The sequence below is a fragment of the Gigantopelta aegis genome, chromosome 8 (assembly GCF_016097555.1).
Source record: "Gigantopelta aegis isolate Gae_Host chromosome 8, Gae_host_genome, whole genome shotgun sequence".
Classification (NCBI taxonomy): domain Eukaryota; kingdom Metazoa; phylum Mollusca; class Gastropoda; order Neomphalida; family Peltospiridae; genus Gigantopelta; species Gigantopelta aegis.
This window is the reverse complement of record NC_054706.1, coordinates 59,112,921-59,127,711: the sequence shown is the minus strand read 5'-3', so window position 1 is coordinate 59,127,711 and position 14,791 is coordinate 59,112,921. Positions and strand designations below refer to the sequence as shown.

At 41.6% G+C, this 14,791-nt stretch overlaps 1 protein-coding gene across 1 annotated transcript in view; it reads left to right on the top strand.

Annotated features, from left to right (window-relative positions):
• The first annotated feature begins 843 nt into the window (after positions 1-843).
• LOC121379758 (broad substrate specificity ATP-binding cassette transporter ABCG2-like) overlaps positions 844-14,791 on the top strand; it is a 61,038-nt gene continuing 47,090 nt past the window's right edge. Inside the window, exons 1-2 of the mRNA XM_041508408.1 lie at positions 844-1,116; positions 11,951-12,010. Coding sequence (XP_041364342.1) covers positions 944-1,116; positions 11,951-12,010 — 233 coding nt within the window. The 5' untranslated portion in view covers positions 844-943. The remainder of the gene's footprint in view (positions 1,117-11,950; positions 12,011-14,791) is intronic.

Genomic DNA, 14,791 nt, shown 5'->3' with positions numbered 1-14,791 from the left:
CTGGATTAAAGGCAATATGTCGAAAGCTAATTTATTATTGAGCAGTACAGCCGGTAAAAATAAATAAATAAATAAAACATATTTTTGAAGACTGTAAAAGCACTCTTTTAACTACGCACTAGTTTGGCTGCTTTAGACAGTTAAAAAAGTTTTCGTTTAACGACACCACTAGAGCATATTGATTTACTAATCATCGGCTATTGGATGTAATTTTGACATATAGTCTTGGAGAGAAAACCCGCTACATATTTCTATTAGTAGCAAGGGATCTTTTATATGCACCAGCCCACGAACAAGATAGTACATGCCACGGCCTTTGATTTACCAGTCGTGGTGCACTGGCTGGAAGGTTAAGGCAGATTTGGCTATACATGTATTCACTGTACATACACTTGATTTGTGGAGACATTTCAAATTTTATTTGGGGGCGTGCATTTTCAACACCCTCTCCTTGGATTTGCCTGTCCACCCCACCCCACCTCACCCATTTCATACACCTAAGTATAGACCTATATACATCCTCCGCGACTCCTAGTTCAAGGTGGCCCAATTCAAAACCACCTATTTTCTACGTCTGATTCGGACTACACCCACGCCCGCCCCTATTTAAAATTCTCTAAAGCGAATCAGTATCTATAGCCTAATTCGTGGTCAAATCATATCGCATTACACCTGCTACGATAAACGATCGCTGTGTGTTTCATTAAGATTTTATGCCACCATCGTTCACAAGGCTGTCACAAATTAAAACCGCTGATGAGAAAATAGCACCCATTGAGGTCTCTTAACCGGGTGAAAAAACAGACAGACACACACACACACGGCCACACCACCTGGTATTAAACTTCGGCCAGACGACGGCGGGTCATTGCTGAACCAATGACTTGACAAAACTCAGGGGTGTAGACCAGTTTGATAAGAGTTACAAAAGTAGGAACAAGTCATGAAGAAGACTAGTGTTGTGGACGTGTCGACTGTGGAAAGAGGGAACGACCTGTTCGATAGGTCGGTGGACGTCACACACACGTTGTCCATTCACGACGTCCATTACGAGGTGAACGTCAAGAAGCGACCATGTGCACGGGCCACGAAGAAGACGATTTTAAAAGGAATGACGTAAGTGATTTCTTTTTTCTTTTCTTAAAACGTTGATAACTAGGGCTTGTAGTGTAATAAAGGTTAGGAATAATTTTCTAATACATCATATCTGTGCTACCACTGTCAGAGAGAGAGAGAGAGAGAGAGAGAGAGAGAGAGAGAGAGAGAGAGAGAGAGAGAGAGAGAGAGAGAGAGAGAGAGAGAGAGAGAGAGAGAGAGAGAGAGAGAGAGAGAGAGAGAATCCAGAGAGAGAGAGAGAGAGAGAGAGAGAGAATCCAGACAGAGAGAAAGAGAGAGAGAGAGAATCCAGAGAGAGAGAGAGAGAGAGAGAGAGAGAGAGAGAGAGAGAGAGAGAGAGAGAGAGAATCCAGACAGAGAGAGAGAGAGAGAGAGAGAGAGAGAGAGAGAGAGAGAGAGAGAGAGAGAGAGAGAGAGAGAGAGAGAGAGAGAGAGAGAGAGAGAGAGAGAGAGTGAGAGAGAGAGAGAATCCAGACAGACAGAGAGAGAGAGACACTCGCACAAAGACAGACACAGACCCAGGCAGGCCATGGGATAGCATACATTGCAGTGTTAGGAATCGGTTGGAACCAATCGATCAACTTTCGATTACACAATGGGTTATAACTAAACAAACACATTAAGAATTTGAATTATAAGGATCATGAAGCTCTTGTCGTCTTCTCCAAGATCTAAACCCTATAAATGGCTAATTTTACTTTTAATAACAACATGTATTTAATATCTCTTTTTCATGTAGGCCTACATTGGAAAACAAACCCAAACCCCTATGTATGTACATCAATTTCATCATCTAAACTGGAAGAACTATTAACATTTTCCCACACAATGGATTATAGATTTTTTTAATCGATCATCAAATCGGTAGAACCAAACCGATCAATTTTCGATTATAATCGATCATTGGAACATAACTAGTAGATGATGATATTATATACAGTAAATTATTTAGCAATCTTTCATTGGTAAAATTAAATGGGCTTATTTACTAGTAAAATAAAAATGATTTTCAAAATATACTACTCAGCTTTCGCTAGGAGTATTTGGAAAAGACATGTCCAATAAAACAGGTACAACTGTATTTATTGTGTTCGATGTATGACACATCTAAATTTTGTAGTTATGCATTACTATGGTGATGTATGGAACATCCAAACCACATAGTCATATGGTTGCATAAATTTAAGATGTGTACAACTTCTTTATCATGACATATATTTGGTATACCCCCAGCGAAAATTTAATAGTATAGTTGTAGAGAATTTACATTGCACATAACATCATTTATGGATTGTGTAAATCTCCCATTAAGGATAATTATACCTGAGAAATATCATATTTAAGCCCCCCCCCCCCCCCCCCGTTAATTTGATCCCAGCCAAGTATTTATTATACGTAATATATATTTAATAATTTAGTGTGCTCTGATACAATTTCACAACAGATCGTAAGATTACGTCTTCTACTAGCAGTATTTATGGTCATATGGTTACATGTTTTTAGCATCCATTTTAAACATAAAATGATATCATTACCAAAGATGGTACTTTTTAAGGGGAAAAAATAAAATAAATACAGTTGAATTCCATTGGCTCGAACTCCGTCGGTTAATACCAATAAGAATTGTGGTCTAGTCATAGATTTACGTTTACGTGCAAAATTAGGTTTACGATGTTTTATGAAAGTAGGCCTGTCATAAATATGTTACACTATTTGTCGAAATTCCAATGCAGTCACCCGGCTATATTTACATTCTTTATCTGATATAACTCCTTTACCTGCTTGCTCTGTGATACGTACTACCCGTGATATATTTGACACACTTGTAAACAGTATCTATGTGCTAGCAGTTTTACTTCGACCGTTTATCACAACGGCATACTCTTTTTAAAAAAACCCATTGAATGGAAATAAAGAAATGTGTTATTTAACGACGCACTCAACACATTTTATTTACGGTTATATGACGTCAGACATATGGTTAAGGACCACACAGATTTTGAGAGGAAACCCGCTGGGCTACTCTTTCCGATTAGCAGCAAGGGATAATTTATTAGCACTTCCCACAGGCAGCATAGCACAAACCATGGCCTTTGATATACCAATCATGGTACACTGCCTGGAACGAGAAATAGTATTTATATTGATTTTTTATCTTATCATCGGCTATTGGACGTCAAACATATGGTCATTCTGACACTGTTTTCTTTAGAGGAAACCCGCTGTCGCCACATATGCTACTCTTTTACGATAGGCAGCAAGGGATCTTTTATTTGTTCTTCCTACCGACAGGATAGCACAAACCATGGCCTTTGTTGAACCAGTTATGGATCACTGGTCAGTGCAAGTGGTTTACACAAACCCATTGAGCCTTGCGGAGCACTCACTCAGGGTTTAGAGTCGGTATCTGGATTTTAAAAAAAACATGCCTCAACTGGGATCCGAACCCAGTACCTACCAGCCTGTAGACCGATGGCCTAACCACGACGCCACCGAGGCCGGTCTATTGGAATGGAATTAGTCCGAACGCATATTGAAAAGTATCGACTTAATGTGACTATAATAGATTAGGCGTTTGTGCAGAAAATCGTGTGTGCGCGCGTGTGTGTGTGTGTGTGTGTGGGGGGGGGGGGGGGGGGTGTGTGTGTCTGCATGTACTGATACGAACAGTTTTGCGGGGTAGTATCAAACTACCAGGGAAAATATATTGAAAAAAAAAATATATAGTTTGGAGCAGGGTGAGATGTGGCTTCGATCCCCGAACACCACCTCCAGACGTGCCTGGAAACATTATAGGCCTAAATGTTTGAACTATTAAAATAAACTATCTTTTACAAGTTATTTTTATTTTTTTATTTTCATAATTGTTACCCCCCACCCCCCACACACACACCAAACACAGACATACACACGCACGCACGCACACCAACCAATATCATATAATGCATGCTTTGTGAAAATGAATTAAACTGCCCGAATGCCCTGCTCTGAATGTTCTTTAACGAAGCTCACATTGACTCATTAAACATATCACCATCATCACCATTACCATCATCATCATCGTCGTCATCATCATCATCACCACCACCACCATCACCATCATCATCACCACCACCATCACCACCATCATTATCACCATCATCATCACTATCACCATCACCACCATCACAATCATCATCACCAGCACCATCACTACCATCATTATCACCACCACATCATCACCATCACCATCACCATCACCATCATCATTACCACCACCATCTTTCTCCTCCTCCTCGTCACCACCACCATCACAACCACAACCATGTTACCATCATAATAATCATCAGCTTCAACATTATAGTCCTGTTCAGTTGTTTAGATCCTAAGTTTTTTGCAAATGTTACGTTTAATTCCTACTCTATCCTTGTTTTCTTTACATTAGCATGAAAACAAACCCAGGTTTTATATACAATTCATCATCTAAAATGCACAAAGTTGACTTATTTCCATTTTACAAAAATCTCTGTATGTTTCAAATACAGGTTCGTTCTCCTATAAGGGGCGGGACGTAGCCCAGTGGTAAAACGTTCGCTTGGTGCGCGGTCGGTCTATGATCGATCCCCGTCGATGGCCACATTGGGATATTTCTTGTTCCATCCAGTGCATCACGACTGGAATAACAAAGGCCGTGGTATGTACTATCCTGTTTATGGGATAGTGTATATGAAAGATCTCTTGTTGCTAATCAAAAAGAGTAGCCCATGAAGTGGCGACAGCGGGTTTCCTCTCAATATATGTGTGGTCCTTAGCCATATGTCTGACGCCATATAACCGTGAATAAAATGTGTTGAGTGCGTCGTTAAATAAAACATTTCCTTCCTTCCTTCCGTTCTCTTATAAATAACTGCGGCTATTTGCATAGTAAAAGATTAGGGTACGAGGCTACGTGAAGGCGTTATAGTTTGTTTCATTGATTCAAGGTTATGGCTGTTTTGGAATTTAAAATGTGTCCCAGCTTTGTCTAACCTTTTCTTTGAACATATTTATAAAAATGCATGTAACCATTCCATGTACCTGCGGTATATTGAATCAATTTGGCCAATACATTATTTATTTGATTTTTATTTTATAAATTATATATTTACATACCGTACCTAATCTAACTGGGGTGTAGTAACAAACAAAAATCAGCTCACCCAAGGTTGGGAGTCCACAGTGTTAGGTCTGCTACACCCTCCCCTTTCCACAATTGTTTTCTTTTAATCGGGATTCCTTGTGATCAAATCTATAGTATTTATGGTGGTGCTTGGGTGTGTGGGTGGGTGGGTGTGTGGGTGTGTGTGTGTGTACTTTTGTAATATGCAAAGCAATTTTGTAAACCAAAAAGCTATTGTTCAGATTTTATCGAGGGTTCCACCACTTGCCCATCCCCTAAACACGGCCCTGAATGTCCAAAATACAATTTTCATTGCTTGTACATATCACGTCTATTATGGTCAATAACATTTTCGAAGTACATGTATAATCTATGATTGCACGTGCTATTGTAGCATTGTGTAAACCACATGAAATACAAGTATAGAAGGGTTTATAAGTTCACAGAAAATGTATTACTGGACATTCAATACATCATTGCTATTAGGAGTAAAATATGGGTAAATCGAAAATTGCTTCTCTCTACCCATCAAGCATATAACGTTCAATGCATTTATTATCCCTTTTAACACTGAAAACAATTTATTCCCATGACATTCATTATCAAACAACCTATCAAATGAAGTAATGTAAAAGTGTATTACTAAACAGACAATATAAAACCATATAATATACACCTACATACGAAGCCAGAGATGGGTGCGGGGTTGGGCAGAGGGCCACGCCTCCATCAATCGCGGGTATACAATATTCTTGCCACGTGTGTGTGCAATATGTGACAATGAACATCACGAGATTAAGACCTCATCCCAACCCCCCTCACAAAAAGGGAACGTGGCCTTCAGATGGAAACTATGCAATATTATATACTCTTCAAAAGAAGAAACGCAAAACCACATTGTCGTAACATTTGGAGAATTGATTTAATTATTGAATGGTGAGTCCGATAATTACCAAATGTTGCAGGATTGTTCACAATTCACTCTAGTCCATTGTGAGTAAGTGATAGGACACACCACCAAGGTCAAGGTCATCTGGAGTCAATACCGGGTGTGGCCTCCGCGTGTGTTGACAACTGCCTGGCACCGCCTGCCCATTGAAGCAACCAGAGTACGGATGACGTCCCGGGGGATGGTGGGCCACTCGGCCTGCAAGGCTGCTGCCAGCTCGGGCAGGGTCTGGGGCTGTGGTTGTCGCTGTCGGAGGCGTCGGTCCAACTCGTCCCATAGATGCTCAATTGGGTTCAAATCCGGTGATATCGATGGCCAAGGAAGGACATTAATGTTGTTGTTCTGTAGGAAAGCCGTTGTGAGACGTGCTGTGTGAGGCCTGGCGTTGTCATGTTGGAACACTGCGTTGGCGTTGGCCATAACTGGAACGATGTGTGGCCGGAGGATCTGGTCAATGTAGCCCTGTGCATTCAGGTTGCCCTGCACGTGGACCAGGTCAGTTCTGCCAGTGTGTGAGATGGCTGCCCACACCATGACACTACCCCCCGCCGAATCTGTCCACTTCCTGCACGCAGTTTGCCGCATAACGTTCACCACGACGCCTATACACGCGATATCTTCCATCATGACGTCGGAGCAGAAATCGGGACTCGTCACTGAACCACACCTGTCTCCATCGCAGTTGAGGCCATTGTCGATGAATCTGGCACCACTGCAGTCGGAGTCGACGGTGTTGTGGTGTTAAGATGACACCTCGAACTGGACGTCTGGCACGAATTCCTACCTCACGTAGGCGGTTCCGTACGGTCTGGTCGGATATCCTGCGCAAACCTGGTATTGCTGCGGCTGTGGAGGTGGCAGTAGTCAATCGTTCCCGAAGGTGGCGTACCCGGATGTAGCGGTCCTGCCCGGGGGTAGTGACCCGTGGTCGACCGGATCTAGGGAGGTCACGTGTTGATCCATGTTGCTGGTAACGGTCCCACAGTCTGGAGATGGTGCTTGGGGACACATGGAATGCCCTGGCAACGGCCGTTCTGGATTCGCCTGCGTCTAGTCGGCCGATGGCATTGTTTCTCTGCGGTTCACTGAGACGTGGCATGTCCTGGATTGTCAACTGTCGGCCAGATACAGAGGCCAGGCAAGCGAACACCCTGCACTTTTATACTGTCGGTGTTCATGTTGCACGTGCAGACAACGCACGTGCAGTGGTGACATGGTTTGCACGTGGCTGCGTTTTTGCGAATATTCACATTTTGGAACTTTATTGTACAGTAGCTGCGTTTTATCGAATGTAACCGTGGGAATGTGTTTGGGACATGCAATGACCTTGTATTCACAAAGCATGAACCGGTAGGAAACATAAAATCGGAGTTATAACCCATTTGTACCCTTTTGCGTTTCTTTTTTTGAAGAGTATATTATATACTCCGTCAAAAAAGAAACGCATAGGCGAAATATGGAATTATCTCTTTAATACAAAGTGGCATAATTTCGTTATTTATGATCGTATCACAGTCACATTTGACATGAGTATGTAACAATGTTCTTGCTATGGACTGACGGCAGTGGAGGCGTTTTCGTCACCAAACAGGGCGCTGAAATCACTACCTTGTGTGGCCACCAGCAGCAACAATCACTGCGCCACACCTCCTTGGCATAGACTGAATGAGTCTCTGAATCCGGGCACGTGGAATCCTAGCCCATTCTTCCTGCAGTGCATGTGACAGTTGCGGAAGCGTCTGAGGCTCCGGGTCACGTTGGCGTACTCTGTCCAGTTCGTCCCATAGATGTTCAATGGGGTTGAGATCTGGCGATCTTGATGGGCATGGCAGCACATTAATGTTCTCATTCTGTAGGAAATCCATTGTTACACGTGCCGTATGCGGCCTGGCATTGTCCTGCTGAAAGAGTTCTCTCTGTCGATCCAAAATGGTAAGCATGTGACGGCGAAGAATTTCACCCAGGTAGCGTACAGCTGACAGGTTGCCTTGTACGAACACAAGCGCACTTCTGCCGGTGTATGAGATGGCTCCACACATCATGACCCTCCCTCCACCGAATCTGTCAACTTGGGCGACGCAGTTGTGGGCAAAACGTTCACTGCGGCGTCTGTAAACACGTTATCGTCCATCACGTCGCTGCAGAAGGAAATGTGACTCGTCGCTGAGCCATACTCGCCGCCAGTTTCCCAAGTTCCACCCCTGTACATTCGTGCACCAGCGAACACGTAAATGTCGATGTTGACGTCGCAGAATGGGGCCAACATACGGTCTCCTAGCCCGTAAACCAACTTCTCGAAGTCGGTTCCGAATGGTTTGTGCAGACACCCTTCTCAAACCAGGTATGCGTCCAGCAGTGTTCGCTGCTGTGGCATTTCGGTGACGCAAGTGCAGAACCCGGATGTAGCGATCTTGTGCTGCAGTTGTTATGCGAGGTCTTCCACTTCTGGACCGGCCTTCAGCTGACTGAAACTGCTAGTACCTGTCCCAGAGACGTGAAATGGTGCTCTGATGGACGTTCATGTGGCGTGCGATTGTTGACTGCGATTCACCCATTGCAATGTTTCGATTCGGCAGGCTTAGTCTTGGCATCTTGAAACTCGTCTACGTCGAAATGGAAATGAGGCATCATTGCTTTAAATATTCATCACTACCCCAATCATTTCCCCGAGTTTCACGTACATTCGCCAAAATCTGACCATTTTACGCCCATTTCCTGCAATCGTCGCACAACGTGCCACAACGTGCGTCAAATTTGTTTTAGGGTGCATTTGGGCATGCTGTCCCATTCCAGGAATATTAACAAACATGATCATTCAGTAACATTGTACAGAAAACCCCGATATTTTGTAAAATCAAACACTTTTCTTCTTTCCCTATCACCTATGCGTTTCTTTTTTGACAGAGTATATATATTGCTTGACAGAAATAGACGGGGGTGGGGCATGTCTCCCCGCCTGAATTGTTTATTGACTTGTGTTTCCAAATAGTTTCTTAAATATAGGTCATACTACAATATATTACACTAGGAAGGTGGAAAAGAACATTAGTTATTTATAAAACGAACCCCGAAACATAATAGAGATTTTTGTAAAATGGAAATAAAAAAAAAGTTTGTTTTATTTAACTAGAGCACATTGATTTTTTTTATCTTATCATCGGCTATTGGACATCAAACATATAGTCATTCTGACACTGTTTTTTAGAGAAAACCCGCTGTCGCCACATAGGCTCCTCTTTTACGACAGGCAGCAAGGAATCTTTTGTTTGCACTTCTCACAGGCAGGATAGCACAAACCATGGCCTTTGTTGAACCAGTTATGGATCACTGGTCGGTGCAAGTGGTTTACACCTACTCATTGAGCCTTGCGGAGCACTCACTCAGGGTTTGGAGTCGATATCTAGATTAAAAATCCCATGCCTCGACTGAGATCCGAACCCAGTACCTACCAGCTTGTAGACCGATGGCCTAACCACGATGCCACCGAGACCGGTAAAATGGAAATAAATCAAGTTCGTGCATTTTAGATGATGAATTGTATATGAAATATGTCGGGGTTTGGGTTTGTTTTCATGCAAATGTAAAGTAAACAAGGATTGAATAGGAATTAAACGTAATAACATTGGAAAAAACTTAGGGTCTAAACAACTAAAGAGGACTGTAACACCACCGCAACCATCATTACCATTATCGTCATCATCACCACCACCACTACCACCACCACCACCATCACCATCATAACCAGTGCATCACAACTGGTCAAAGGCCGTGGTACGTTGTGACGGAACATGCTTTTAATTTTGTTTTCGCCTGTGTCGATATTAATTGTTTTAGAGGGCCGTGTGCAGTTCCAATATGCACTTAGCCCAGGTGGGCACCATGTTACGTAATACCTTCGCCCCTGCGCGTGCTGTAACCTCACCGTGGTGCAGGGGTGTAACATTCTCTTTGAGAATGGCCAATACAGCACAAATTGAAGTTTAGAGTAAAATTCGGTGTCCGTAAAATTCGGTGTCCGTAAAATTCTGTGATATTTGTATTTTTGGCACAGTTCTTTACACTGTTTTTGTTTAAACCTTGAATTTTTATATTGATGTTGATCATCACTTTATTTGCATTACCATAGTTTGACACCCAATAGCCGATGTATTTTTCGTGCTGGGGTGTCGTTAAACATTCATTCATTCATTCATTCATTAATACCTTCGCGCGACCGTGCATCCCAATATGCACTTAGTACAGGTGTGGAGGCCATGTGGCCAGTAGTTACGTAATACCTCCGCGCGACCATGGAATCTCTAGCGAACTGGCGACAGTAAGTCTGACCATCTAAAAAAAAATATGCCGGCGTGGTCTCTGTGGAAATATCACTTGATAGGGGGAGGACCGCGATGTACCCCCAGGCGATATTTGGATTTTATGATAAATAGCCAGGGTTTTAGAGATATCAGGGAGAAACATATTGGAAGGTTACCAGGGAACGTTAGTCCGTTTGGACTTGGTAAATATCATTTCTGCTCTGTTGTATAACCTTGATGTGATTGATGTGACTTTAAATATTTTAATACTGTATTATACCAATATTATTTAGACGGTGCTGCCGGTCATCTGACGCAGTATACTGTAGGCTCGCTGTTCTAAATAATTATTAAGGCTTAGCCAGTCATCCTAGAGGACCTAGGTAAACTGTAGGTTATTGTCTTTATTGTGATAGGTACCAGTATTAAGTCTGTATTACAAGGTTATTGAATGAGTAGTTAGGGTTAATTAAAAATTAACCAGTTAGGAATAGAGTTGTAATTCCTTTATTAATTATAATTAAGTTCCCCTGGAAGCGTTTCTTAATTATCACACGTTATTGAATGAGTAGTTAGGGTTAATTAAAAATTAACCAGTTAGGAATAGTGTTGTAATTCCTTTATTGTTAAGTTCCCCTGGAAGCGTTTCTCAATTATCATACGTTACTGAATGAGTAGTAAGGGTTAATTAAAAATTAACCAGTTAGGAATAGAGTTGTAATTCCTTTATTAATTAACTTCCCCTGGAAGCGTTTCTCAATTATCACACGTGTGGGTGTTGTGTCACGGTGAAGTGATTACAATATTGTGTAAACTAGACACCTAGAGATTAACTAATTAAGTGATGAGTTCTGGGTTGTTATTATTAGTTGTTGTTAATTAACTACTGCGGCAGTACATTTGTCAGCGTAGGTTAATACAGATTCCAAAGTGTATTGTGTTTTTGTTGTGTTTTCTAGTGAACTAAACGTGCTATATTACATATACTTTATATAAGATCGTATCTCTGATCATACCTAGAGACGAGCCACTAGGGTATAACCGCCCGTTACAGAGAGATCTAATAGATATACAGTTATGAGAGATATTTTGATAATCGTGTTCCATTCAGTTACGGGTATTATAGGATCCCCGTGACATACGTACTATCCTGTCTGTGGGAAAATACATATAATGATCCCTTGCTTCATTGGGGAAAATGTAGCGGGTTTCCTCTGATGACTGCGTGTCAGAATTACCAAATGTTTGACATCCAATAGCCGATGATTAATTAATCAATGTGCTCCAGTGGTGTCGTTTAACAAAACAAACTCCTTCACTACAACCACCACGACCACAACAACAACCACCATCACCGCCATTACAACCAGCACCATCATCATCATCATCAATCATCATCAACACCTTTCTTCATTGTGCTTTTTAAAATTATTCTTTTGTGTTTTGCAGTGGGATTTTCAAGCCAGGAATGAATGCTATTTTAGGTCCTACTGGAAGTGGAAAATCCTCGTAAGTTATTTAAGGACTTTAAATATTACCCATATAGTTAAAAAATATCTTGGTACATATCAAAGTGATATGTCACACTAGAACGCCAAGTGGAACGTAACACTTCGACATCACACGATGACATCATCGATTGGCGCACTACAACTTTACAGGAACGTCAACGAAACGAGTTGAGTGATATAAATTAAGATCGATTATGGGTGTGACGGACCATGCTCTTATTTCTTTTCGCCTCTGGCGATATTAATTGTTTTAGTGGGTCGTGTGCAGTTCCAATATGCACTTAAGCCCAGGTGGGCACTTTGTTACGTAATACTTCCGCGCGACCGTGGTCGAGTTGTGCCTAATACACACCCAGCCCAGGTGCGGAGGCCATGTGGCCAGTAGTTACGTAATACCTCCGCTAGTTCGGTACGATCGGGGTATATTTGGCGAACTAGGCGACAGTAAGTCTAGGCTTCTAAGAAAGATATGCCGTCTTGGTCGCTGTGGAAAATTCACATGATACGTGAGGTGCCGCGATGTAACCCCAGGCGATATTCGGCTTTTTTATAAATAGCTAGGGTTTTAGAGATATCAGGGAGAAACATAGGAAGGCTGCAGGGGAAACGGACGTCGTCCACTGAACGAAATATATAAGTTCAGTCCGGACGTGGTAAATATATTTTTCTGCTGTGTATAACCTTGATGTGATTAATGTGACTTTAAATATTTTAATACTGTATTATACCAATATTATTTAGACGGTGCTGCCGGTCATCTGACGCAGTAAACTGTAGGCTCACTGTCTAATATATATAAAGCTTAACCAGTCATCCTAGAGGATAGGTACCAGTATTAATTCTGTGTTACAAGGTTACTGAATGAGTAGTTAAGGGTTAATGAAAAATTAACCAGTTAGGAATAGAGTTGTAATTCTTTTATTAATTAAGTTCCCCTGGCAGCGTTTCTCAATTATCACACGTGTGGGTGTTGTGTCACGGTGAAGTGATTACAATATTGTGTAAACTAGACACCTAGAGATTAACTAATTAAGTGATCAGTTCTGGGTTGTTATTATTTGTTGTTGTTAATTAACTACTGCGGCAGTACATTTGTCAGCGTAGGTTAATACAGATTCCAAAGTGTATTGTGTTTTTGTTGTGTTTTCTAGTGAACTAAACGTGCTATAATAATACATACTTTATATAAGATCTTATCTCTGATCATACCTAGACGAGCCACGCGGGTTTTTGAACTGCATGTTACAGAGAGATCTAATAGATAAACAGTTAGGAGAGATATTTTGATAATCGTGTTTTATTCAGTTACGGGTATTATAGGATCCCCGTGACAATGGGTAATAAATAGGATATTAAACGAGCTTTCATTTATTATCATGTTTATATCCCGAGTGAAATACTTTTCAGTTGTCACGAGCTTTAGTGAATTACAATGAAAATTATTTTACGAGACATAAACAAAAATATGTTTATAAACATGATACGAAATGGAAGCTCGTTTAATATCCTATAAATATGTTACAATTAACAACCGGTATGCTTTACTGATTATTGGACGGGGAATCGATCCCAGACCGACCGCGCATCAGGGGAGCACTTTACCACTGGGCTGAGTCCTTCCCAGGAATATTTTTTAACGACATCTTATACATTTTAAACTTTGGCTATTTGGTGTTTAATGCTAGCGTCATACTGTCAATTGCCACGACAAAGTTGGCCAATTCGACGGTTGCGTTGTAATATCCCGAACTCCTGACGGGTGCGCTTGGATTAACAACTAGTGGGTTATACGACGAGATAGTAAAAAGATGGCTAACTTTGTGCTGACAGTTGGTATTCTGAGTCTAGCATTTCATGGTTATTTCGACATTTGGCTGATAGAGATAAAGAGAGAAAATCCTCTGTCGCCATATTGGCTACTCCTTCGATAAAATATAAAGATATTTTTTTAATGCACTTTATCATACAGGACGGCCTTTGGTGTACAAGGCTCTAGTTGGGTCGGTAAAAGTTAAAGTTGTTTTGTTTAAGGACACCTCTAGAGAACATTGGTTTATTAATCATCGACTTTTGGATATCAAACATTTTGTAATTTTTGACCCGCTACATTTGTCTGTTAGCAGCAAGGGATCTTTCATATGCACTTTTTCCCCCCCCCCCCCACAGATAGGACAGCACATACCACGGCCTATGATAAACCAGTTGTGGGGCACTGGTTAGAACGGGAAAAATTCAGTTAGAGAATGGGTCCCCTGTGGTGATTCCATCCTACGACGCAAGCACCTCAAGCGAGTGCTCTACCAACTGAGCTAGATCCCGCCCCCTGGACGGGGGAAAAATCCGGAATACATCAAAGCGATCGATCACCCCGTGGCACACTCCTGTTCCGCGGCCCCTGTAAATACATTGATTGCCCTGTGATGTTTGTTAACAGTCAGCGTGAATGCGCCTTAAATAAGTTATAGTTGGAAAAAGCGCTTAAAACCTGGTTTTCATAAAATCTGTAATATTTCGCCGCAGATCGAAGAAAGTTTAAGGGAAATGGAAATCCGGACCAGCTAACTTGGGCTTACCCGCCTGTTGGAACGCTGACTAGTTTGGACGCGATGCCCAGCCTCCAGGGCTCTAACTTAGTAAATGGATAGATATATATGTTATTATATATTAAGTATAATTAATATAAATGTTAGCTGTTTATTTAGATGAGCCCGATCGAAAAGGCACTACTAAATTAATAATTAAATCCACTAACCTAACTAGCGATATTAATGTCATTACT